Raw genomic sequence first — 27,992 nt, 5'->3', positions numbered from 1 at the left:
GATGAACATAAGGCGCCCTAAAACAACCTGCTAAAAAGGGCAGCTGGCAGGAGAGCGAGGAAAACCATCGGACTCGCCAGGATGCTGGTGGCCGCACCCTGATCAGCTAGCCTCATGTTCACCGTTGTCGGTTGCAGCTTACAGTCATTTGGAACGGATTGCTGCCGGGTGTATTCGATGACGATCATTTCCCGTCCTGCATCTGTTGAAGAAAAATGTAGATGAATGAAAAATTAATGAATTGATGATACAGGTCGGACTCGATTATCCGGAGACTCGTTTATCCGGAGACTCGATTATCCGGGATTCGATTATCCGGAATTTTAGACTCGATTATCCGGAGTTTAAAAAAAAAATTCTTATTTTTTATTTTGATTTTTTAAATATTTTAGCACTATAATTCACAAAATAATATTTTTATCAGCTTTGGATGGAGTTAGGGGGGTCAGGGGCTAGTATAGTAGTTGTACTGTATATTAAAACTCGGTTATCCACAGTGTATTGTTCAAGATCAAACTCAGGGTTCAAGATCAAACAGTAGGGGTAAGAATAAGAGTTGTCAATGTGTTTAACCCTCTACATCCCATGGTAGCTCAAGATATCCACAACATTAGCGTCTTTATCAAGTTTGTAAATCTACTATGATGCGGTCAATAATTGTATAAACTTCCTTGTGTACTCATTGTGCTTGTCTATAAGCCTTCTTGAAATTTAGATATAGTAACTATTGGAAAACAATCTAGCAACTATTGAAACAATCAAAACTTTTTTCAACGAATTACAACTTTTGAGACCATGGGGAACAACTTTTGTTCAAGATCTTTCCTTACAAAAACTTTTTTGTTGTTCAAATATTTAAAAAAAAATCGTGGGTAGTAACGGGTTAATTATTTATTATCTAGTTTAATTAATTATCGATTGTCTTGGGTTGAAAATGAGTGGATTTCGAAATGTATTTTAGTTTATTTACAAAGTACACTGTAAATTTTTGCCTCGATTTCCAGCAAAAAAAATTGCTGGAAACGTTCAGCAATCCAAATTTTTGCTGGAAACCAGCAATCGGTTTTCGAATTGCTGGATTTTTCAGCATTCGGTTATGTGCTTGTCATTTTTGCTGAAAAATCAGCAATCGGTTTTCAAATTGCTGGACTTTCCAGCAATTGACCTAGTTTGCTGGAAAATCAGCAATCGAGTTGTCAATTTGGAGTTTGTTTTTGTTTCGTACGCTGAAGTAAGGTGAGATTCTATTTTACGAATTAAGGTTAAATTAATATAATTATTTTATTTTCCTCTATATTCTAGCAACCAGCAAACTTACCAAGGGTAAGTTTTTATTGTACAGGTAGATATTCCATAGAAGATACTCATCAAAACTATTTTTACAGGTGGCGGATGATCAACATTTTGGCACAAAGCGGCCACCCCAGAGCCGGTGTGAAAGTTGTGAAAAAAAAGTTTTTTTTTGGAAAATAAATTAATCCCTTATTGAAAATGGGAGAAAATAATTGTATTTATTGCTTATTATATGCACAGCCAATATTAAACTTTAATTTTGAATTGAATATAAATTTCATACTAAATACTGCCGGTTGTGTTGAAAGAAATAGCTGGTTTCCAGCAATCTGGATTACTGATTTTCCAGCAATTTGAATTGCTGGAAACCAGCATTAACGTTAGCTGTTTTTTCCAGCAATTTAAATTGCTGGAAATTTTGCTGGAAAGTCAGCGGGACAAAAACCAGCAAAATTTTGCTGGTTTCCAGCAAAAAAAAATTTGCTGTGTATGATCAAATGTACAAACATGAAAGTAGTAAGAAAAAGAGGGACTTAAGCTAGGGTGTCATTTCAGTATGTTCCCCTTTTTATATTCTTTTTTGTTTCATTCTCATTTTGGTTAAATAAAGTTCATATTTCTCGCCAGGAAACTTCTCGTTTATTTAAGCTTAGAAACAAATTCATTCATTGAATAACGAAGCATGAGAACAAAAATCACTTCCGAGATGTGTCAGGTCAAAGTAAAGTGAAACCACTAATGGTTTAATATTACATATTTGTTTTTTTTTTCTTATCACGACTTTACCCCATTTTCCCATAAAAATGATTTTTGGCTATACGCCACTGCATTTTACAAAAATAATGCACAAAAAAAATTACAATTTAACGTCCTCAGACTGGAAAAAAAACATTTTTTTATGATTCGATTATCCGGAAGATTCGATTATCCGGAAGATTCGATTATCCGGAGTGAAAATAAAATCGATACTCCGGATAATCGAGTCCGACCTGTATTCGAATCTAATACCCATTAGAATAAAAAATTGTAGGTACAAAAATTCTGATGAAGCCATTTTTTCAAATTCAAAATTTTTGAATAGTGTGTTCCTTCTTGCACTTTTCTCCCCACTGTACGACGGTTGAAAATGTTGGCCACCCATGCTCTTAAATGAAATGAAATGAAAATTTGAAAAAAATCAAAAACAGCGATTTGTTGGTTGTAATGAAACGATACTTTTCTGAAATTTTCATTAAACATATTAAAATTTTCCTATCGTCAGGTACACTCAGAAAAATACTATTATGTATGCCATAAGATTCTCTTATGAAGTGGCGCCATAAGAAAAATTAATGAAATTCATAAGATTGTCTTATGACGCGAATGAATTCTGAAGATGAACGCCTACTTCAATGAGAGGTTGTTGCTTTTCATAAGAGATTCTTATGGAAACAGTAAATCACTTTCTAATAAGAAAAATTCTCGATATTTCATGCTGAAAACATTCACTTTATTGATTGCCAAATTTGTTTAAAATTAAATCCTTCATGGTCACCATCAGCAGCGCATCAACAGACGGCTCCATCAAAGTATTTTTTTGCCTCATCTTAATCTTCGACCTTTCGTTTTTTGCCGATCAGCTTGCTGAAAAGTAAACAAATAATGTATTTTGGTTTACTAATATATTCAACGTTCACACCAAAAACATCAAATCGAACTTACCATTCATTCCGGAGATAACAATAACATTTAACATTGAAGGAAAACTATAAAAACTATGAACTGGCGATTGCTTCGTACTGTTAGATGATGAAAAAAAACTGATGCTATCAATGAATGTGTTCATCATTTTTTCACAATGCCGTCCCGCATACGAAAAAACCATATCTCAAACAGTCCATACGATTCATCTACTCCTCCAGAAATAGTGAATGTCCCTGCAAACGTAGTTATTATGTTTGACTTTACTTCGACTACAATAAGAACGAAACATGAACGTTCATGTGAAAAAGTGATGGTATCTGGAACGGCGAATGAACGGTTTGAACGATTTACTTCAATATTTTTCTAATCGTTAAAATGATCTCAAACCGTTAACCGTAGCGTCCATGGCTAATGTCACACTCATGTAAAAAAGTGACCGAAGCGAGAGACAAAGATGCCAGATAGTTTTGCAAATAAAAAAACACATTAATGAATTTATGAAAATTGAATTGAATTAAAAATAGTGTAACCGAACTGAACAAAACAAATCATTTTCGTATGACCTTCCTGTAATCTTAAAACACATTGGACAAACCCAAAGAAAAAAAAATCTTAAAATACATTGCAAAGTCTGTTAAATGAAGGGAATATCACTTTTTCTTTTTTTGTGAGGTTTTTGTTAATCCTAACAAATACGGTAGTTTAGCTCGGGAAGAAAACGAAATATTCTCATGATTTATTTCACAAACACAATTGGAGTTTTAAACTTGAATGAATTTTCAATTTTGGTTTGTACGAGTGTTTTAATTTAAGAATCATTTGATTTTGAAAAAAATAACATGATCATGAAAAAAATTTAATGTATGAACCGTTTTGAATAGAATAAATTGTAAAAAAAAATAATGGATTTTCTCGACTCAGCACATTTGGGAAAATAAAAAAAAAACATGGAAAATCGGCACCACTTCCAAAAGCCGCAAGCAGGACGATAAAAACAAACATGCCCAAGAAGAAGTTGCGTGTTTGAATCGCTCGGAAGTACGTAGTAAATTTGTTCGCGATCGTGGTCCGCGGCCAACTTTATCGGATTTTGTTTCCCGATTTTGGATTCAACAGCCAATTCGGTCTTTTGGCTTTCCGGACGGCGTCGCTGCTTCATCTTTCCAGCATACTGGGAGGTGGGAAATCTACGTCAGGAATCTGAAGTTGCAGAAGTTGCGGTTGTTTTTCAGGTGGATGAAGTTGTGTTTCGGTTTAGTTTTGCAGACTGCGTGAAGCTGAAGTGGTTATTAATTGTTCTTTCTTGCATTACAGTGATAGTCCCGGTCCCAAGTACAGATTCTAATCGGCTGTATTGAGCTACCTGCAGCAGAGCAGTCTACTACGGAAGGTGTAAATAGTTCAGTTATGGAGCCGGTTTTAAGTCAGCCACCGAGAGAAACCTGCAGGACGAGAAAAAAACGTCTGTTGCCGAGAAGAATATTAAAATTCATCAAGTGAAAATAACGAAATTATGCATTAAAAATTATTTTTCGATTATTAAATAAAAAAAAACAAAATGTCATATTACCTTTACTAGAAACGTACTTGGGTTCTTTGATGACTGTCTGTGGTACCGTATTCAAAATCATTTCTCCAGCAGTTTTGTTACAGTTTTAAACGGTTAAGATTTTCTTTCAAACGTTTTGATAAACAGTTTATAAAAAGCAAACGATTTGTATTATGTTTTTCATTATTCTAGTTGGTGTAGGCGAAGCGTTGGAAGAACGTTATATGAAATCGTTTTAGCCATTTTCTATTTTAACAGCAGTCACAATAGTTCGATAAGCTGATAACTTTATCTGATTGTGTTTCATCAACTGTAAACAAACTATTTGTAGAAGAGTTCCTCCATATAAGTGTTTTAACAGTTTTTAACAGTTACATAACCTAACGACATATTTAAAATACCATCAATTTGAAATTCACGATTCCTGCAATGTATTTTACAATTTAAATAAGCGTTTGCTAAACGTTTTTTTACTATTTGTCAAATCGTCGTTTGACTGTTTCAAAAATCGTTTCGTTACCATCCTCAATTATGCGGGGTTTCTTCTATTTTTCATAAGAACATCGTATGAAAATTGAAAGAATTTCATAAGACTCTTATGAAAAATTAGTTTGGACGCAAAAAAGTGGTTCATAAGATGAATCTTATGAAATTTATAATAAGATTTCCTCTGAGTGTAGAGTTCACCAGGTGTCACTACTACTCGGCAGAGTTTGAGATTGAATTAGCAGTGACATCTTGTGGATAGTAGAAGCAACTCTCAATTATGAACACAGATTCCGTGTCACTTGTAAATGCTGCTTTTCAAAATTCGTAGAGCAATTGAAATATCAAAAATTCTTCGAATTACAAAACTTTGGAAATGTCAACGATTTTTCAAGAAGCCATGACAACAACTTCGAGTGAAAATGAATTTATCATTCCATCAATAACTAAACAACGTGACGGTGTGTTACGATGAAATTTGAACCAATGTCCAATGGGATCTGCTAAATACATAAGTAAATCTTATTCCAAAGATGACATCCATGAAGTGAGAATACTACTGGTAAATTCAAATTTCTTATTTAAAATTCCTAAAAATTACTTTGTACGATTTTTTTAGCAAATGTAAAAAAAGCCTAAATTTTGATTTTAAAAACGATATTCAAGTAAGGATCAGTATTCAGTTTTTTTTATTATAATTTTTCTCTAATTCTGCAGTTTTGTCTCAATATTTTGTGGCGGTTTTCTGTGATGCCTTTTTTTCCCTCTTCATGTAAAAGTCATGCAAATCACTAACAAATTAGTCCATCTTTGTAATTTGCCATGAAAAAATCATTTATCATCTCTAATGTCATGATTTTAACAAGAAATAATAAATTCCAGGTCATTTGTGACACCAAAATTTATTATTGAAAAAAAAAACTGTGAATTCTGTGAAAATTTTCGAAAATCTGTGATCTATGACAGTCGTCACATCGAAAACACATTTTTTTGCGAATTTCTTCATCTCTCTTCCTTTTTTTCTATTTTTATAGGAATTTAACCCATTAAGGTAGGCTTACCAGATACTTTTAGAAAAAAGCGGGACATTTCATGAAAAAAAGCGGGACATCGCCGAAAAAAGCGGGACATTTTAGAAACTACTAAAAACTAAATTCTTATGACCATTCCCATACATATGTATGTATGTATATGTCCCTTCAGCTAAAATATTGCGGTTACTGGGAAAATTTCTAATCGCGCGACGGTAGCCTTCCGTGCGGTAGGCTAGCCGGAGCAGTAAACACAGTTAAAAAATCACTCTTACTCACTAATTTCATTGAAAAGTAAATTCTTGGATCAATCTTCAAGAGAGGACAAAACATGAAGTCATCGGAATAAAATATTATTATTCTTAGTATTCATTGAGATTGAATTTATTACGAGCGTTAAAATCCCAGACAAAACAAAAAACAATCTACATTATTGAAAACACATTTAACAAGAATTAACGAATTTGGCATGACGAAGATTTCTGAAGCGATAAATGCGTCTTTGATACTTTATATGCTGGTCGAATTCAATTAGGGGTCGTTCAGATACCACGTGGACAGAAAAATGAGATTTTTGACCCCCTCCCCTCCTTTCGTGGACAAGCGTGGACATTTGGCAATCCCCTACCCCCCTCCTCGGATGTCCACGTGGACAGATTTCAAATAGCTTTTTTTAAATACTTATGTTTTGACAGTTAGAAAACACCACTTTAAGCCTTTTTGTTATTGAAATGGCTGATTAAAAAAAAACGAATAATTATTTTCATGATATAAAATAATTTTAACAATTTTAAATTTCTGAATTATCATATTTATCACTTGCGTTCAAGTGATTGTTTAAACTTAAACTGGAGAACTACCCCCCTCTCCGTGGACAAACGTGGACATTTCCATACCCCCCTCCCCCCCTAGGTTGTCCACGTGATATGTGAATGGCCCCTTATGTCGTTAAAATGTAACAAATCGTATATGAGAAGTTAAAAAAGGAGTTGTGTACGGTGAATAAACTATTATAGGAAATAATACCATTCGCATCGCAAAAAATTGGACTGTGCACTCATAACTGCGAAATTTGTGCGATCTGTCAAATCAGTATAAAATCTGACGGTTTTCTACACGCTAAGGGCATCTGTATTCGTGGTCTATTCTTGGGTCTAATTTATACAAGAATTGAATCAAAAAAATTAGATCCGATCCAATGAAAAAACTGGCAACTGCACTCGTGTTCCATTAACTGTCAAACGGCTTAGAACTGCGTCAAATTGGATCCAAATCTCATCAGTTTTGGATCAATGCTTATACCAGCTCTAAAAAAGTTGAGTTGAAACTGGTATAATGGATTACCAGTGCGGTTGCTCGGATCGAAATTGGGGTCTAAACCGGCTGTTTGGACCACGGATACAGGTGCTCTAACCGCTTTTCAGTTAAACTTTATAAGAATAACTCCGACTGCAAAACATAGCACGAAATCCAACATTCAATGAATGATCGCTACCGTGTCGTCGAACTCTAAACTTATTTAAACAACTACAGGTTTTCATTTTTTTTTCGTGAATTTGTCCGCTGATTGACCCCATCGCAAACAGGTTTTTTTTATTATTCATTTTTCCGTGATTTTGACCGCTGATTGACCAAGCACAAGGCAAACACAATTTTTTGTATTATAAACAATAGTTAAACCGATATTAATATTTGGTATACATGTTTGTTTGACAACTTTTTATTAAATCATCTTTCAATGTTTTCCGCTTGTTCATCCGATTTAATTTCAGTCTATAAATAATCGCTTATGTAGAACAATGCTCATTTTTTTGAATACTGTAATTTTTTTTACAGTGGTACCCCTACGGGAGCCCAAATAGCTATCGCAGAAATAGAAAAAAAGAGTGGATCAGCAATAGTTCAAAGAAAGTTTTAATGGCCCTTATTCTGCGCCGCGCGTGACGTGAAGATAGTCGTGTCACCCAAGTCACTCTATTCCAGTAGTCGGTTTAGGTGAGGAACGTCACTTCGGATGAACTTTGTGAGTTCTCACCCTATTCTCGTAGTCACCGTACGTGAGAATCGTCGCATTCGGGTGACGATTTTAGGTGACAATTGTCGGTACCTTTTCAGGTGACGACGAAGAACAAATCCAAGCAAAATCGTGAACAAAGCGGCATTTTAACAATAAATTGTAACACAATAGGTATAAATAAACAGAAATAGTCTGTTAAAATTGTTTTTCCTCCATTTGAAGCCACTTTTTCTTCTACTTAAAATCAGAAAAAAATCACATACCTCATCGAAAATCTTTAATTTTAATCTAAATTACAAAATTTAAATCTGTTATGTGCATAAATTTTTTTTTAATTATACAAATTTTATTGACAAAAACTTACAACAAATTGAAAAGGTCACTGAAAATTGAATTCTATGTTTGGATTTCAAACTTGATTGTTTCCTAAACTTAAACTTAAACGATTTTGAATTATTTTTTTATTTGAAATATCGAATTTCAAGTGTTGGATTGTAAAGACGAATTATGCATTTTTTTTATCGGTAGTTAGGTATAAAGAAATCTTAATGTTTAATCAGAAGGACTGCAGGGGACTCCAATCACTTTTAGAAATAGCAAAACATCAACTTGTTGTTTCAAAATTTCACATATTTATTCATTATCAACTCCGGTATCAGCACACAATCCGTGAATCGTTGAAAGAAAAAAGATCTGGTCGAACGATGGATCCTACAAGTTGCTTCCAACTTCCTGTACCGATAAAGCTAATCTCGAAGACTACTGCTCACCGTCGGGGGAAGGCTCTAGAGCTGCACTTAGTTGTCTTCGAACTTTCTGAAAACAAACGACAAACAAAAAAGACCTTTGATAAACTTTTAACTTTGCAAATTTATTTAGGCTGTTCCGATCGAGCAGCTTACATCACAAAAAATTCTTTACTTACCCCGATTTTGGTGTTTTTTAACCTCGGTCTACTGGTGGCTACGTTGCACTAACAGTTTGTTTTTTCTTCCTGGCCGCCTTACTAACATCCTACAATCCGATGTTGACCTTTTTCGAACTTAAATTTTCACGCGTTACCGCAAAAATTGAATCCGAAAATCCGATGCGCGAACAAAACAAAAATAAACTGTAAATTTCACCCATTGTGTTCATTCAGCCACTCACCTGGGAATGAGCTCCTGTCACTTTACCCACATCGACTCCGGGAATAAGGTGACAAAACTCACGGTGACTCCGAGGTGAGGTGACAATCGTCACGTCACGCGCGGCGCAGAATAAGGGTCAATATATGGATAAATGAAAATTGTTTAAAAAATTAAATTCCTAAGAAAATTTTCATCTTTGTAGATTGCGAACACTTCAGTCGAAAATGTTATAGTTCAGAAAAATTTAAAAATCTCTTTTAAAAAAGTTTTGTATTTTAAAACAGCCGTTTTTGATCATCTTCCAAGTCTTTTTTAATTCATTCATTGGCCCTTATTCTGCGCCGCGAGTGACGTGACGATAGTCGACTCACCCAAGTCACTCTATTCCAGTAGTCGGTTTAGGTGAGGAACGTCACTTTGGATGAACTTTGTGAGTTCTTACCCTATTCTGGTAGTCACCGTGGGTGAGAATCGTCGCATTCGGGTGACGATTTTAGGTGACAATTGTCAATACCTTTTCAGGTTGCGACGAGAGAGAAATTGAACGGAAAATTGATACAAAATGGAATATTTTGGTTCTATGTATTTATTTACAATGAAGTTTGTTAATTTTGAACACAATCAGATTGCTCATGCAGTTTTTCTGGGATTAGAAAAACTTTTATTTGGAATAAAATTAAGGCCATCCATCGATTTTCGCGCAAACAGAATTTCCAGCAACTTGCAGCACAAGACGAAAATAACTTTACTGACTTGTTAAAATATTGAAATTTGGCACCGAATTTAATTGATTGAAAAAAAAATCAAATCTCGAGCAAGAAAAACATAAACAAATTGAAAATTTGACAGTTTGGTCTGTGGGTCATAAGGCGTTTGGAAATAAATATGAGCAAAAAAGCATCAGGTCACCATCTAACGTACAGTTAAGCGATTGTTGAACTTCAATCATATTAATAAAAAAAAATACATTTAGTTTCTGATACATTGTTCTACTTTAATTTAAAAATTTATTATTCATCACGCAAGGCGCATTGGCCTATGAAACCTCATCCGAGCCAACGACTCGATTCAAAACTTCCCAGCCGTGTGTATCCCGAAACTCTCCAACCGTGTGTATCCTCGGGACCACTTCATAGCAGATCGCATATAGGCCCGTCGTGAGGCACTTCCTGTGTCTTCAGCACCTCGATAGTGAACGGTTCCACATCGTTTTCGCCGATTTAGACCTTCTCCTGCCCGGGTTGCTTTCGGCCAGCTGCATGAACGAGAGCAGCCGCAGCTTCTCGGGCACACCAAATCGTTAATAAGCTCACTAGAATCAGTTCTCCCTCGAGGAACCGGACCGGCTTCAGCGACAGCAACGGATCCAGCAGGAATGTGTTCGGATCGGCGAGGGCCATCATGATACAATTCATGGCATCCTCCCGGGCGCAGCTGGTATTTCCGTCCGTGTACGTTTCCAGCAGCGCGATCACAACCTTCGAAGCCAGCTCACTCTTTTTATCCTTGAGAACGTCCTGCAGCAGACGGTACAACTTTTGCATCTGCTCATCATCCACCAGCACTTCTAATTTCTAATTTACGCCCTAATTTGGCCGAAACAAGTCGCGAAAACTTTTAATTTTTCCGAAGAAAAAAAAAACAATAACATAACTTTGACAGTATGGGGTTCATCCAGTCACTCAGCGGAAATGAACATCTGTCACTTGCTCTCACCGTGCTGTCACCTCACTTTAACCGACTGTCAGAATAAGGTGACAAGATTCGAGTGACGGTGGGGTGACTCGCCAATCGTCACGTCACTCGAGGCGCAGAATAAGGCCGATTGTTTGATTGAAAATAGTTCCTTATTTCGCTCGATAGTCCAGGTATATTTTACCCGGTATTTTACTTTTTCCTTAAGCTTTACAATTAAGGGTTTCTGCAATCTTGAGCAGTTATCATTTTTAAGCTACTTAAAGAATATTTTCTTCAATAGGGAAATATTAACATCGCTAGAATTTACTCAAAAAACGCTTAACTGAACCCAATTGTTAAGGTGATACTAAGATAAGCTTGCCAGATTACCCGGTCTTACCCGGAATTGCCCGGATATTTGACACAAAATGTAAGAAAAGTTCGATCCGGCCTGATATACCGGATTTCGTAAAAAAAAAACCAGGGGCCCTTATTCTGCGCCGCGCGTGACGTGATGATTGTCACCTCACCTCGGAGTCACCGTGAGATTTGTCACCTTATTCCCGTAGTCGATGTGGGTAAAGTGACAGAGGTTCATTCGTAGGTGAGTGACTGAGTGAGCTCATGTGTCAACTAGCTCGGTTTGTTTTGTTTTGCTCGCGTTTCCGAATTTTAAAATTAGTTTTTTAATGAACAACTGCGAATTTAGTTTCGGAAAATACCACAATCCAATTTTAAGGTGTAAGCAAGTCGTCCAGGCCGGATTTGGAGCCGAAATTTGCAGCGGATGAGCCGGTAAGCTGACTGATTGGAGTAAAAAAACTAACCGCAAGTTATTTCCCTACACCGTAGCCACCACAAGGCCGCTGTGGAAAAGCAGTAGTAAGCAACCGAGGAAGGAAAGTTTTCAACTTTTTGTGCTTGCTTTCCATTTTGCAGTGAGGAGGTGCCCATTTCTGAGGCTACGTGTTGTCGGAAAATGTAATCGTAGAGACAATTTCGCACCAACATCCGGAAATGTCCAATCGCCACGGAAAACCGTAAGTACAGTGAAGGAACTTCAGAGCAACATAAACAAAAATTCTAAAAGTGTTCGAATTTCCAGCTGGAAACTGCACCGAGCAGCTGCGGAAATCTGCCACAAGCGGAACATGATAGATGGTTTCAAATATGCCGCCTTTCGAAGTAACTGCCCATGATGCTGGATGATTCAACGCAGCTGTCTGAAATGTGGCAGCTGTCTGAAATTTGCAACAGGCAATCCGGGAAGCAATGTTTAATAATTTTTGTCGGCTACCTTATAGTCATATTATGCACCGAATAGGGTGATGTAAAATCTACAAATAAATTTATATATTTGACCGTTCAACTCGCAGTACTGGCTCTTTTATGAATTATTCCGAAATACTCAGAATCAGATTTCAAATTTCATATTTTCCCTAAAATCATTTTTATAGCTAAAAAAAAACGACAAAAATTTTAAAATCGTTTCAATTTTATGCAATTGTTCTGACTTGTCCCACTGGATGCAAATTTTTGGTTAAATTATTGCCGAGTCGGTACCTGAATCGGTACCGACAATTGTCACCTAAAATCGTCACCCGAATGCGACGATTCTCACCCACGGTGACTACGAGGATAGGGTAAGAACTCACAAAGTTCATCCGAAGTGACGTTCCTCACCTAAACCGACTACTGGAATAGAGTGACTTGGGTGACTCGACTATCGTCACGTCATGCGCGGCGCAGAATAAGGGCCAGGATTTTGCACAGATTTATTCACTGTATGTCCAAAATTGAAGAAAAAAAAACTGAAATTGTGTTACTATAATTGTTTTACTTTTGCATTTAAAAACGATTTTTTTTAGCAAGTTAAATCTAAATAATCATGAACACATTTTCGGAAGCCTAAAATACGATTAAAAATCTGCTGATGTTTTTTTATGTAAAAATATTTTTTTAAGTGTATTCTTTTCGATTTTTATTGAATACTTCCGTGGATTTGACCAAATTTGATTTTATATTGCCTGGATTTTAGGTTGAAAACTTTGAACTCAGATGCCCGGTTTTGCTGGATTTAAAATAAAATTGCCCAGAATAGCTGGGTCTGGGTATGTCTGGAAAATATTCAGGTGACCTTCAATGCAAAGAACTAAACGAGTTGTCTTGTCTTATATAAACTTTTAAAAAAAATGCTGCTAATTTTGAGAAAAAGAACACGATATTTGAATGAATTTCTGTGTTGAACCAATGAACTTAAATTGAGGTTTTTCCAATGTGAGTCAGTGAAACTTCAAAAAAGTGTTATCTTTTCATTTTCTACAGCCTTATCGGTACTTCATTTTCTTTAAGTAAAAACATTGCTAGTTTTTAAGGTCATAAATGGAAAAAAAGAAGATCAGAAAAAAATTACAGGAGTTGAAAATGATCGAGAAGAGATTTTATAAGAATCATTTTTTCAAGCACGAACCAACTATTTTGGATTGATAGAATCGGAGAAGTTTGAATCTACCATGAAAGTTTTCTCAAGAAAAAGCGGGACATTTTGAGAAAAAAGCGGGACGGCGGGACATTTTCTAAAAAAGCGGGACATGTCCCGCTTTTGCGGGACGGATGGCAACCCTACATTAAGGTCATTCTTCCTTGTTCCTTGACTGTGAGGGTTACACAAACCCTTTTTTGGCATATTAAGTCATTTTTATTTTTCTAATTCATTGACGTCTTTTTTCATCTTTTCTAGTTCTTTAGCTTTTTGCATATTTATTTTATAATTTTTGTATGAATTTTCCATTTTAATTTTATTTTCTTTTTTCAGAAAACTTTCTCTTTGGTTTTTTTTTATTTTGAATTTTAATCACCTTCTCTTTTTTCAGTTTTGAATCCATTTCTTCAATTTTTCTATCATTTTAACCTAATTTCTTTCTTTAGTTATTAAATATACCTTTATTAAATATATTACATAATTTTCCATCACTTTGGTTGTTTTATCTTTTCAACTTATTCATCTTTATTATATATTTTTCTTTCATTGGTTTCTATTTTTTATAATATTTTTTCCATTTTCTTTTTTTTTTTTAAACGATCATCTCATTTCATAATTTTAATCGCTTTCATTTGTTGCTTTTCATCGATTTTCATTATTTTTAATCTGTTTTTTTCTTCTTTTTTTCAAAAATTTTTCACTGTTGTTTCATTCTTTTCATCTTTTGATTCAATTTTTTTTTGCATTGTTATGCTTTTTTCATCTTTCATCATCATAATTTTTCTTTTTCCCTATTTTTAAAACTTTCTCTTTTTCAATGATTTTTCAACTTTTTATTTACGGACCCGAATGCCAAAAACGATCCAAAATAAATGCAAAAAAATAATTTTTATTTATCTTTTTCTATCTTTTCATTATTTTTTCGTCTTTTCGGTCTTTTTCAATTTTTTTTCATATTTTTTCATCCTTCGCATCGTTGTTTTTTGTTTTTAATTTTTTAAATCTTTTTAAATCTTTTCAAATCTTTTTAAATCTTTTCAAATCTTTTTAAATCTGTTACTTGAATTTATCGACCTCATCGGTGAAAAGTGATGTCTATTTTAGTATGGACATCTCAAGATTATGGAATTTTTGAATTTATTATTCTCTTCATAAAATGTTTTAAAATCTTTTTAAATCATTTTAAATCTTTTTAAATCTTTTTAAATCTTTTTAAATCTTTTTATATCTTTTTAAATCTTTTTAAATCTTTTTAAATCTTTTTAAATCTTCTTAAATCTTTTTAAATCTTTTTAAATCCTTTTAAATCTTTTTAAATCTTTTTAAATCTTTTTAAATCTTTTTAAATCTTTTTTAATCTTTTTAAATATTTTTAAATCTTTTTAAATCTTTTTAAATCTTTTTAAATCTCTTTAAATCTTCTTATATCTTTTTAAATCTTTTTAAATCTTTTTAACTATTTTTAAATTTTTCTAAACCTTTTAAATCTTTTCAAATCCTTAAAAACATTTTAAATCTTTTTAAATCTTTTTAAATCATTTTAAATCTTTACAATTCTTTTTAAATCTTTTTCATTCTTTTTAAAGCTTATTGAATCTTTTTAAATCTTTTTAAATCTGTTCAAATCTTTTGAATCTTTTTAAATTTTTTTAAATCTTTTTAAATCTTTTTAAATTTTTTTTAATCTTTTTAAATCTTTTTAAATCCTTTTAAATCTTTTTAAATCTTTTCAAATCTTTTTGAATCTTTTTAAATCTTTTTAAATCGTTTTAAATCTTTTTAAATCTTTTTAAATCTTTTAAAATCTTTTTAAGTCTTTTTAAATCTTTTAAAATCTTTTTAAAGCATTTCAAATCTTTTAAAATATTTTAAATTCTTTTGAAACCTTTTTCCATCTTAAAAAATCTTTTTAATACTTTTTAAATCTTTTTATATCTTTTCAAATCTTTTTAAATCTTTTTAAATCTTTTTAAATCTTTTTATATCTTTTTAAATCTTTTTAAATATTTTTAAATCTTTTCAAATCTTTTTGAATCTATTTAAATCTTCTTAAATCTTTTTAAATCCTTTTAAATCTTTTTTAATCTTTTTAAACCTTTTTAAATCTTTTTACATCTTTTTAAATCTCTTTAAATCATTTTAAATCTTTTTAAGTCTTTATAAATCTTTTTAAACCTTTTTAAATTTTTTTAAATCTTTTTAAATCTTTTTAAATCTTTTTAAATCTTTTTAAATCTTTTTAAATCTTTTTAAATCGTTTTAAATCTTTTCAAATCCTTTTAAACCTTTTAAATCTTTTTAAATCCTTTGAAATCTCTTTAAATCTTTTTAAATCTTTTCATATCTTTTTAAATATTTTTAAATCTTTTAAAATCTTTTTAAATTTTTTAAATCTATATAAATCTTTTTAAATCTTTTTAAAACTTTTTAAATCTTTTTAAACCTTTTTAAATCTTTTAAATTTTTTTTAAATCTTTTTAATTTTTTTTAAATCTTTTTAATTTTTTTAAAAAACTTTTTAAATCTTTTTAAATCTTTTTAAATCTTTTTAATTCTTTTTAAATCTTTTTAAATCTTCTTAAATCTTTTTAATCTTTTTAAGTTTTTATAATTCTTTTTAAATCTTTTCAAATCTTTTTCAATCTTTTTATATCTTTTGAAACCTTTTTTAATCTTTTCAAATCTTTTAAATCTTTTTAAATCTTTTTAAATCTTTTTAAATGTTTTTAAATATTTTTAAATCTTTTTAAATCTTTTCAAACCTTTTCAATTTTTTTGAAATCATTTTCAATCTGTTTAAATCTTTTAAATCATTTTGGATCTTTTCAAATCTTTTATAATTTTTTAACTTTTTCATCTTTTATTATCTTTTATACCAAAAAAAAACCATAAACACTAATTACTGCCGTTCTGCGCAAGAGTGTCCCATGTAACTTTAGGGTTATATTAACTTTTTTGCTAGAAACTGGCTCTTCTAGTGTCACACGAAGCAATTTTGACTACAGCTTTCAGGCTGTCGTAGGAAATGTAGCTTTTTTGACAGATTGCATTGTAAATTTTATCAATATGAAAAACTGAAAATATTGACTGAACTACCATCGCGTTTTTCTCGACTGCATGTTTTTGCAAATAAGACAATCTTGCTTGGAACGGCAGAATAATTCCTCAAAATGCTATTTAAAAACAGCTTTAGAACATCTCTATTCTCTCTTAGCTCCATGAGGCAGTATGGGCGATATTAACTGCTGTTGTAGTGCTTATGGTTACTTTCTTTTTTTTAATCATTTTTTGTTTTTCATCTTTCTTCATCTTTTTTCATCTTTTAGAACTCTTTTTTCATATTTTTTTTATCATTTTTCATCTTGTTTCATCTTTTTGCATAATTTTTCATATTCATTCATATTTTTGCAACTTTTGTCACTTTTTTTAACGTTCACCATTTTTCCATCTTTTTTTCAATCTTTGCTTGAACGTTTTAAAAATCTTTTTGAATATTTTTTAAATCATTTAATTAATATTAAATTTAAGAATAACATTAAATTAAATTACAAAAATTCCAAACTTTTTGAAATATTTTTTCGTCTATTTTATATATTTTAACATTTTGTTTTTTTTTGTCTTTTTTGTCTTTTTTGTCTTTTTTGTCTTTTTTGTCTTTTTTGTCTTTTTTGTCTTTTTTGTCTTTTTTTTTTTTTTTTGTTTTTTTTTGTCTTTTTTGTCTTTTTTGTCTTTTTTGTCTTTTTTGTCTTTTTTGTCTTTTTTGTCTTTTTTGTCTTTTTTGTCTTTTTTGTCTTTTTTGTCTTTTTTGTCTTTTTTGTCTTTTTTGTCTTTTTTGTCTTTTTTGTCTTTTTTGTCTTTTTTGTCTTTTTTGTCTTTTTTGTCTTTTTAGTCTTTTTAGTGTTTTTTGTCTTTTTTGTCTTTTTTGTCTTTTTTGTCTTTTTTGTCTTTTTTGTCTTTTTTGTCTTTTTTGTCTTTTTTGTCTTTTTTGTCTTTTTTGTCTTTTTTGTCTTTTTTGTCTTTTTTGTCTTTTTTGTCTTTTTTGTCTTTTTTGTCTTTTTTGTCTTTTTTGTCTTTTTTGTCTTTTTTGTCTTTTTTGTCTTTTTTGTCTTTTTTGTCTTTTTTGTCTTTTTTGTCTTTTTTGTCTTTTTTGTCTTTTTTGTCTTTTTTGTCTTTTTTGTCTTTTTTGTCTTTTTTGTCTTTTTTGTCTTTTTTGTCTTTTTTGTCTTTTTTGTCTTTTTTGTCTTTTTTGTCTTTTTTGTCTTTTTTGTCTTTTTTGTCTTTTTTGTCTTTTTTGTCTTTTTTGTCTTTTTTGTCTTTTTTGTCTTTTTTGTCTTTTTTGTCTTTTTTGTCTTTTTTGTCTTTTTTGTCTTTTTTGTCTTTTTTGTCTTTTTTGTCTTTTTTGTCTTTTTTGTCTTTTTTGTCTTTTTTGTCTTTTTTGTCTTTTTTGTCTTTTTTGTCTTTTTTGTCTTTTTTGTCTTTTTTGTCTTTTTTGTCTTTTTTGTCTTTTTTGTCTTTTTTGTCTTTTTTGTCTTTTTTGTCTTTTTTGTCTTTTTTGTCTTTTTTGTCTTTTTTGTCTTTTTTGTCTTTTTTGTCTTTTTTGTCTTTTTTGTCTTTTTTGTCTTTTTTGTCTTTTTTGTCTTTTTTGTCTTTTTTGTCTTTTTTGTCTTTTTTGTCTTTTTTGTCTTTTTTGTCTTTTTTGTCTTTTTTGTCTTTTTTGTCTTTTTTGTCTTTTTTGTCTTTTTTGTCTTTTTTGTCTTTTTTGTCTTTTTTGTCTTTTTTGTCTTTTTTGTCTTTTTTGTCTTTTTTGTCTTTTTTGTCTTTTTTGTCTTTTTTGTCTTTTTTGTCTTTTTTGTCTTTTTTGTCTTTTTTGTCTTTTTTGTCTTTTTTGTCTTTTTTGTCTTTTTTGTCTTTTTTGTCTTTTTTGTCTTTTTTGTCTTTTTTGTCTTTTTTGTCTTTTTTGTCTTTTTTGTCTTTTTTGTCTTTTTTGTCTTTTTTGTCTTTTTTGTCTTTTTTGTCTTTTTTGTCTTTTTTGTCTTTTTTGTCTTTTTTGTCTTTTTTGTCTTTTTTGTCTTTTTTGTCTTTTTTGTCTTTTTTGTCTTTTTTGTCTTTTTTGTCTTTTTTGTCTTTTTTGTCTTTTTTGTCTTTTTTGTCTTTTTTGTCTTTTTTGTCTTTTTTGTCTTTTTTGTCTTTTTAGTCTTTTTTGTCTTTTTTGTCTTTTTTGTATTTTTTGTCTTTTTTGTCTTTTTTGCCTTTTTTGTCTTTTTTGTCTTTTTTGTCTTTTTTGTCTTTTTTGTCTTTTTTGTCTTTTTTGTCTTTTTTGTCTTTTTTGTCTTTTTTGTCTTTTTTGTCTTTTTTGTCTTTTTTGTCTTTTTTGTCTTTTTTGTCTTTTTTGTCTTTTTTGTCTTTTTTGTCTTTTTTGTCTTTTTTGTCTTTTTTGTCTTTTTTGTCTTTTTTGTCTTTTTTGTCTTTTTTGTCTTTTTTGTCTTTTTTGTCTTTTTTGTCTTTTTTGTCTTTTTTGTCTTTTTTGTCTTTTTTGTCTTTTTTGTCTTTTTTGTCTTTTTTGTCTTTTTTGTCTTTTTTGTCTTTTTTGTCTTTTTTGTCTTTTTTGTCTTTTTTGTCTTTTTTGTCTTTTTTGTCTTTTTTGTCTTTTTTGTCTTTTTTGTCTTTTTTGTCTTTTTTGTCTTTTTTGTCTTTTTTGTCTTTTTTGTCTTTTTTGTCTTTTTTGTCTTTTTTGTCTTTTTTGTCTTTTTTGTCTTTTTTGTCTTTTTTGTCTTTTTTGTCTTTTTTGTCTTTTTTGTCTTTTTTGTCTTTTTTGTCTTTTTTGTCTTTTTTGTCTTTTTTGTCTTTTTTGTCTTTTTTGTCTTTTTTGTCTTTTTTGTCTTTTTTGTCTTTTTTGTCTTTTTTGTCTTTTTTGTCTTTTTTGTCTTTTTTGTCTTTTTTGTCTTTTTTGTCTTTTTTGTCTTTTTTGTCTTTTTTGTCTTTTTTGTCTTTTTTGTCTTTTTTGTCTTTTTTGTCTTTTTTGTCTTTTTTGTCTTTTTTGTCTTTTTTGTCTTTTTTGTCTTTTTTGTCTTTTTTGTCTTTTTTGTCTTTTTTGTCTTTTTTGTTTTCTTTGTCTTTCGCTGTGTTCCTTCTTATCATGAACTGAAATTTATGGTTGATTGATCATCGATTGCTCTAAATGGCTTGATTAAAAATACGCCTAATTGTATGTTATGTAAACTAGTTGATAATAAGAAAGCGACTGAAGCTTAATTATCAATTTTTATAGTAACATATCTTTCTTCAAATTTCAAAACTAAAAGCGTTTGGACAAGCAACAAGTGAAATTTAGTTGAGGAAATCAAATGTATTGCACATGCCATACACAATTCGAAAAAAAAAATTAAAAATAATGAAAAATACATAAAGTTTTGAACTTACGCATACACGTGCAGGGTTGGCTTTCGCTGCCATCGATGATAATCTTCAGGGAACTCGTCGGGGCATCAGGAGTAACAGTAAACATTACATTGAATCCAGTGCCATGTATCGAGAGGGTAAACTTCAAACCCATATAGTGGATTTCCGGAATGAAGAGCTGCGTCGTTCCCGGTGGCAGTCGAGGTTTCAGTGTCATTTTGCCGTCCGCCAAGCGAACTCCGGCATAACCATTGAGAATGGTTTGCAGCAGCCCACTGGCACCGGTTATAAAATTGGATGCTCCGCTTCCCGGCGAAGACCACTCCTGCCAAACGTAAAATGGTGGGTTCATGAATCTTTGGTAGGTTCGCTGAAATTCAGCAGCAGCCCGATCCGGTTCATCCAGGTCCAGCCATCCGATGGTGTACATTGGCCAGGTTGTGGCACGCGAATTTACCCCAACTGATCTGCTGTAGAAGTCCAGATCGTTGTGTTTGGTGGTGCTGTTCGAATAAAATTATTAAAAAATGGAATTTTCATTCTAGCTCTGCATAAGAGTATGGCAGTTTTAGAGAAGCATCAAGTACTTCCAGCATCTCTCCAACGAAAAAGCTTAAGTCTGAATACTATCAATTATAAATGTAAATAAATGATTTAATGTTCCATGTTAGAAAATTTAAAGTTGATGAGAAAAAAAATCTTTTAGTCACTTGTTGTAGGTTTGAATTTTGTGAAACTTTTCTTCAGCATTTACTTAATGATCCCGCGCCGATCCTCCGGTGCATAGGGCCGTGGTAAAAGACCTCCACTGTTGACGATCCGGAGCCAGCGTCTTCACCTGGTCCCAGTCAAGATTCTCGTCGACAGTTCGGATTTCAGCGGCTAGGCTTCGCCGCCACGAGTTTCTGGGTCTGCCTCTTCTTCGATGACCTTCTGGACTCCAATCTAGCGCCTCTCTGCAAATCTCGTTTTCATCTCTTCGCAGCGTGTGCCCAATCCATCTCCACTTACGTTCCCGAAACTTTTGCTTTTCAAAAATGTGGTTATGGATTTAGAGACTCCTGCATGTTCTAAATATGGATACAAATAGACACATCTGGTTTACTGAAAATATAACAGTAGATTGAGTCGATTTGGGGTCATTTTTGAATTTCGCAAACGCTGGGGTCTAAAAAACTACGTTTAGGCCCAACACTCATCAATAGTTTTTTGCAGAATTTTTAAGTAAAGTTTACATGAGTAAATTTGAATTTTTTGGTTTATATCGGAAAATTGAATATTTTGTACTGAAAAGTCAACATCAATTTTGTTTCTTCTGTGGAACCGAGCCTGCAAATGGTTTTTGTGCTAATTTATAAATTCTCTAAAAGAAATTTTCCGCTGAAAAACCGTAACTTCGTATCTTATTAGGGCATAAAGTTTTTAGCTGTTTAACCGGGATATGTCTTTTGGCACTGAAAAACTATAAATTCAATTGACACCACTGATAGTGCCTCGCGAAGTATTGCATAAAATAGGTTATGCAATACCTCGCTAGGCACCCAGCAGTGATGTCCATTGAATTTATTATTTTTCAATATCAAAGACATACCCCCATTCAACACCTAATAACTTTTTTGTCCAATAAAATACTAAGTTACGATCTTCGACAAAGTTGTTCAACGGAAAATTACCTCTAGAGAATTTATAAATTAGCACAAAATCATTAGCATGCTTGGTTCCACAGAATGATGTTGATTTTTCAGTACACAATTTCCAACTTTCCCATACAAACCGAAATGTTCAAATTTACTCATGTAAACGTTAAATTAAAAATACTGCAAAAAATCATGGATGAATTTTGAGCCAAAACGAAGCTTTCTAGACCCCAGGGTTGGAGAAATTTAAAAATGACCGGGCTTTATACATAGAAGCTACTCCAGCTCGTATATTAGCTTAAAGTTCTTCAATGTGCCTTAGTTTACAGGCGTATATTTTACTTTTAAATATGCCCACAAAAAAAAGTGTGACACAGTATTATCCAGAGAACGGGGAGGCCAGTTCAAAGTTAAAGGCGAACACGAAATTATTGCGGCACACTCAACAGGGCATACATTTTTTACGACTGGCTAAAAATCAACCGATGTGATGTGTATTGTTTATATGCTGTCACGAAGTCGTGTTTTTCGATTCAACGAAAATGGAAGTGCACCAACGCTAGTCGAGAGAACAAATTCTTTCCAAACACCTGAAATTTCCTGACCTGTGGCACCGCCAGTTGGAAAAAATGTTGAACATTCATCATTCAACCTTCTCCAGAGTGTTGAAGTGGTTCCAGGAGCGGTTTACGTTGGACCACGGCGAAGGAACTGGAAGAAAACCGGGACCGGAGAACAAAAAGACGGAGGGAAAGGTGAAGCGGATGATTAAAGCAAATATCTACGTCTTGAGCCGTGATTTGGCTAAAAAGATTGGCATTTCACAGAGCTACGTCCAGAATGCAAAGAATATCACCGTATACAAATTTAATACCAGAGTAGAATTTAAGAACCACTGAAAATCGGCAAAAGCCTGCGCATCCAAATGATGATCATTCGCACGTTGAGCCACCCCAACATTAAGCTATTCGAACGTTGAGCCACCCATTGTCATCGAATGAACTGTCAGAGGAACTTCCGTCGTAACGAAAACGAAAAACAGCCGACTGTGGTTGATACTTTTGTGATACTACGCGGAAATTGACTATTGTTTGCCCGAAGTGCGAAGTGATCAAATCTGTACATCGAGGATATACGCCAATTGAAGGTGATCTAATACGAAGTCGTGTTGACCCTATAGTCAAAAGTTTAATTTCCCTTTACAAAAGGCACTTTGAACGAATCCGTCATCGTAAGTTCTACATAGTCGCACGAGGTGACTGACCGAGCTCACCCCACCAAAACAACGAGGTAAAACGATTCATTCACAATCATTGAATTCGTCAAGCTAACATTATTATGTCTTCACCCAAGCTTCGACTAGATCAGCACCCCAAGTCTGCTAGGAAGTAGATCCAGCGACAAAACGATCACGAGCATCACAACAGCGAGAAAGGTAAAACGTAAGTTCACTGTCAATATTAAAGTCATCAAAACTAACGTGACCATCCCTCCAAGGTTCGATTCCATCAGCACGATCAGCACCCCTCATCTCCAGGAAAGGAGATTAAGATTGCAGCCAGGCACACATCTCATTAGCATCACACGATAGCAGTGGACCTTAAAAGAACATCATACACAACGAAAGGTAGCAAAGTGTGTTGAGTTTTGTTGGAACAGATTACTAAAAGTGAATTTTCTAGTTAAGAAATACATCTCAACTGAGGGGCGCACCATCGCTGCGTTCCCGATTAGAAGCACCACTACTTCGTCAAAGCCCTCCTGAGAGGTAGGACGTGATCAATTCAGTCATTTTGATGCTTACTGACAATTTTCTTGCCTGCAGGGCTTTTGTTTAGGTGCAGTTTGGAGGAACAAGAAGAGCATTACGGTCGTGTAGGTACATCCTGTTTGGATAAGCTGTAAGGTGCCATTGGAATTCCAAGGGAAGAGTGTTTGGTCCGAAAACATCTCCCCCTCTAGTGTTTTAGTGATATCAGCATATGCCGACTGTCCAGTCCAGCGTGTGTGTTCGTGCTAGAAGTGGGGTCAGACTCACTTCCACCACAGCTGAGAGCAGATAGCCTTGCAGAAGGCAACCTGGAATAATCCAATTGAAATTGGATCGGTGTGATCGGAAGAATCCAGCTGATGAGGACGTCGCATGTAAACAGAGGCTGTACTAAGGAAGTACTGGCTTAGCGAACTGCTTGTGTGCTAGTGTGACAACGAAGCAGCTGATTTTGAACCATTCGCCAAGCCCTATCGCACATGCAGACCGATCGAGGACTTACGATCAGTGATGCCAACTGTTTTTCAGAAATGTCTGGAAGATTTTCAAAAAATGTCTGGAAAAGTCTCGAAAAGTCTGGATGACGAACTCTTCATAGGTAACCTTATTTTTTTAGTCGTCAGATCGCTGCAGTCCAGGGAATTTCACTCGTTACTTAATAATAACCATACATTCTATACACTATCAATGCCTGCGACTATTTTGGTGATGTCGCGGTACAACGTTTTATGGTATGCTTTACTTCCAGTTTTACTACCATCTTCGTGGCATTCCTCACTCTTCAATTACTGATTCGAATCATTTCCTGCCATATTGCAACAAAAATTTTGAATTTTGATTGTTTTGTCAGAAAATTCATGTCGAAACTCAAAAGTCTGGTAATGCCTGGAAGAAATGACAAAAGTCTGGAAGTCTGGAAACCTAAAAAAATGTCTGACAAAAGTCCAAAAAGTTTGGAAGATCCAGAGAAAATCTGGAAGGTTGACATCACTGCTTACGATAAGGAAGTAGCAGAAGGTAGCAGTGCATGGTGTGAATATCACATTGAAGTAGCTGATTGCGGAGGAATCCCGGGGCCCCGACGAGTGGCGTATTAAGGAGAAGAAAAGGCATAGATTTAAGAATATTTAGTTTCTAAGTCAAAATTATGTTGGACAAATTTATATTTTACTTTTCGATTCTATGTAAGAATATAAAGAGCATGACTTCAAATATTAATATGAGCTTATCTTAAAATTTAAATTGCACCATTTTCTTGGATTGCAATTTTGAGAGAATTGGGAAGTGTGAAATCCACAACAAGATCATCGTTGTTTCATGAGCTGGTCGTGAAAATCAATCATAGATTGCGTTTTAGTTCAGATATAAGAGGAACCGTTACAAGAAGAGAGCTGGACTACATACATACAAGGTATAGAGCATCCCAAACCGCGGTGAGCGGCAACAATTGACTGCTAGAACTCGGGCACGGAAGTTCTACGAGAAGATGCTGACAAAATATGGCTGCTGTGTGATGGACGACGAAACCTATATAAAAGCCGATTTTTAGCAAATTCCGGGGTTGGAGTTTTTCACCGGTAAGAGCAAGTTCGGTGTGGACGACAAATTTAAGAAGAAAAAAGGTTCGCCTCAAAATATCTCGTTTTACAGGCCATTTGCTCTTGCGGACTGAAGAGTGAGCCTTTCGTGGCAAAGGACAAATGGCAAGATCTACAAACCTGAGTGCCTCGAAAGCGCATTTTGTCGTTTTTGCAGCAGCACGACGAAGCTCCGCTTGTTTGGCTGGATTCGGCCTCATGCTACTATTCTTAAAGTGTCCTGGAGTGGTATGAGGCCAATTCTGTCCAGTTTATTCCAAAGGAGATGAACCCGCCAAACTGTCCGAAGCTGCGCCCGGTGGAGCAGTACTGGGCAATAATGAAGCGGGAACTTCGGAAGAGCAAGAAGACAGTCAAAGATGGCAAAGACATTTCAAGAAAATGAAAAAAAAAATGAGAAACTGGATGACACTGTAAAGACTTCGATGGAGAGCATCAAACGAAAATGCGTTTAATTTTACACTCAAGGTTTCATCTATTGATTTCCTTTTGATTTTTGAATTATTTGTCTTGAAAATTGGCATGACATTTTCGGTGTCACAATAATTTCGTGTTCGCCCTTTAATGATGCAAAATTAAAGACTCAAACTTGATTAGGAGCCAGAGGAATTTTTTAAGTATGTGTCTGAAAAAACTACAAGTCTTAAAAACATCTAATCGCTCAAAATTCACTCTTTATACCGGATGAGCTGGATTCACAACTCGCCAAAAATTTACTACGTGTAGTAGAATCGTTAAAAGAGATTCAAGCCAGATGGCATATTTTTCCTAAATATTTACCTATCCATATCCATTCCGAGTGGAAAATTCAACATGACGGCGTCCGCTTGCCCGACTGGGCTTCCCCTTGAGTAACCCTCGAACTGGGGATGGTAGTCATTCACCGCATCGTAAGGCATCGAAATACTTTTCGCCACTAGGACCAGTTCCTTCCATTCTTCGTTTCGCAGTCCCAGCGAGCTTTGGCACATACATCCGGCGAATTCTCCCAGAAACAGATTGTGCGCCGCAACCATGTTGGTGAAAGCATTGTTGGTCACATTCGAATGGGTCGTATCGGGTCCGGTAACATGTCGGATGTCGTATTTGTCTGAATTACTGTTGTAGTGGACACGATTCTTCCAAAACAGTGCGGTTTGGTAGGCGATTCTACAGACATTAATCTGGAACCAGCTAAGATCGTCCGTTGCGTACAGATACTGCCTTAGAGCAAACGCGACATCCGCCGTGGTGTGATGTTCTAATCTAGCCTCGGTATCTGATTGGGATAGTTCGATGCCGGTGAAGCCACTGGCTCGAGGGAAGCGCCACCCTGAATGGCCCTGTTCAACGGCGTTCTGGCTTAGAACCGTGTTGAAAGTTCTTGTACGATAGAATAAAAGTCTTCTCGCTTCTTCGGGGTTAAATAATAAAATCGTGGGAATGATCCAGAGATCATTGTCGTAGAATATATGACCATGGAAATCATCTCCGCCGATTCCAGACGAGGACAAACCATACATATACCGGATCAAAATGTAGTGACTTTGCCGAGGAGCAATGTTGCTGAATAACTGAAAGGTGCTCGCTTTAATCGCTCGATCAAGTTCATCGTTGCCTTCAACGGTTATCCCGTATTGACTCCAATCTGCTTCCATTTGGGTGAGATGGTGTTGCTCGGGGTTCACTACCGTCAACGAAACCATTTCCATCATAGCAGTGGCACGATCCCTGGCGAATGTCGCGTACAGAAGGATCTCTTGAGATGTTCTATCGCTTGGAACAGTGAGTTTTTGCGGAACATCTGAATGGAACACACATACTTCGCTTCCTTCGCTTTGATGCATGGGTTCTTCTACTTGATTGGTTCTACCGCAGTGCACCCAAAACAGATCTTGACGGTTTGTGAATCTTTCCGGATCACGGAAATTTATATCCTCTGAACCAGCTCCTTGATTGAGCTGAATTTGAATTGAAAGCTCATTCTGGTCTGCCGTTAATTTTTCCAACCGGAATCGATTCACTATCGAATGAGTGAAGTAACGATGAGCGTAGACATCGTGAGTAACGCGAAATCGCCTCCCAGGGTCATTGTAAACGGTCCGGAACCGACCGTATTGCATGTCAAGCTGATAGGCACAGTTCGGCGGATTCAACTGAGGGTTAGCACAATGTTCAAATTGGTAATTGGCGTAATTGGGAATCCGAGCCCGCTTACTCTGAGATCGAAGGCCATTGTAGACTCCATTTAGAAATACACTGTCACCGAATACTTCAAAGCCAAGGTTACCGTTGCTCAAAACTGGACGCTCATTTCGTGCCGGAAACCTTCAAATCACAAAAGATCAAAGTTAATAGTAATTCTATCATATTGGTCATATGTTTATACAAAAATCCAAAACTCATAACTTACGTCGATGACGGCAACCGAAAATTTGAGTCATTTCCGGTCGCGAACGAAATTATCCCGGCCAGCAACGCATATTTTCCTATCGACAACCCACCCATTGAGCAATATTCCACTTCACAGCCTTAACATTTAACACCTAACACGGCTTACAGATATCCTGTCACTTGTTTCGCGGCTTTGAATGAAATGAGTGTTTCCTCATTTCGGCTTTGGAAATGCATTTTCGGTTCAATCGCTTTCCCCCGAAAAAAGTGATTAAAATTTTGTTATCAGGTATCGACCGTTATTTGGCGCGCTTGATAAGATATACGGGCCGAGATAAAATGTGATGACTGTAGCTAAGGGTCAGCTGAAATTTCTTGGAACTTGAACACAAAACATATCGTTGCAGTTTGGGTTAAATTTCACACTTGAAAAATGTATCGCAAAAACCACGAATTATTTTTACAAAAAATCTTCAATGTACATACAATTTTTGGCTAGTTTTTTTTTTCAAACGACGCACAGTGGGCTAGGAACCACACTTTTGTGGTCAAAATTGATTGCAGGCCAGAGGGTTGGTTGTAACTCTTCGGTGTCTTCGACAAAGTTACTCGACTATATTTGCGCTATCTATTGGTGGATTTTGATGAGTTCTCTTTTTCTTCGCAAGATAGCGCCAAAATCTTATTTTGTACAGATGCAAGATACAGGCATAGTTTGGTCTAGTTCTGTTCTATTCATCACTATTATAGAGAGACACTGCTTCGAACATTTTGACGCAGCATTAACAGTTTTGAATATCACCCTAAAAAAAGTTACCCCATTTTTGAAGTTTAATAACATTTTTATCTTGACTCAAATCGAAATT

General features: G+C 34.2%; 1 protein-coding gene across 1 annotated transcript; it reads right to left on the bottom strand.

Annotated features, from left to right (window-relative positions):
- Window positions 1-17: 17 nt before the first annotated feature.
- Window positions 18-27,256, bottom strand: LOC129759666 (protein-glucosylgalactosylhydroxylysine glucosidase-like). Its single transcript, XM_055757175.1, has 4 exons — window positions 27,146-27,256; window positions 25,534-27,060; window positions 19,769-20,250; window positions 18-202 (listed from the first exon to the last, which is right to left on the bottom strand). The coding sequence occupies exons 1-4, from the start codon at window positions 27,238-27,240 to the stop codon at window positions 18-20; spliced, it is 2,289 nt and encodes a 762-aa protein (XP_055613150.1). The 5' UTR covers window positions 27,241-27,256.
- Between the last annotated feature and the right edge of the window lie 736 nt (window positions 27,257-27,992).

The sequence above is a fragment of the Uranotaenia lowii genome, unplaced genomic scaffold (assembly GCF_029784155.1).
Source record: "Uranotaenia lowii strain MFRU-FL unplaced genomic scaffold, ASM2978415v1 HiC_scaffold_239, whole genome shotgun sequence".
NCBI classification, from domain to species: domain Eukaryota; kingdom Metazoa; phylum Arthropoda; class Insecta; order Diptera; family Culicidae; genus Uranotaenia; species Uranotaenia lowii.
The sequence above is the reverse complement of the archived record's forward strand: the minus strand, read 5'-3'. Positions and strand labels throughout refer to the sequence as shown.

What these genes read in the sequence shown, in the direction of transcription:
- LOC129759666 (XM_055757175.1), bottom strand. Translation starts at nt 27,240, where the DNA reads ATGGGTGGGTTGTCGATAGGAAAATATGCGTTGCTGGCCGGGATAATT. An exon ending in TTTCGGTTGCCGTCATCGAC is followed by an intron (nt 27,061 to 27,145) that starts GTAAGTTATGAG and finishes TGTGATTTGAAG; the next exon opens with GTTTCCGGCACGAAATGAGC. An exon ending in CCAACCCTGCACGTGTATGC is followed by an intron (nt 203 to 19,768) that starts GTAAGTTCAAAA and finishes TTTCTTCAACAG; the next exon opens with ATGCAGGACGGGAAATGATC.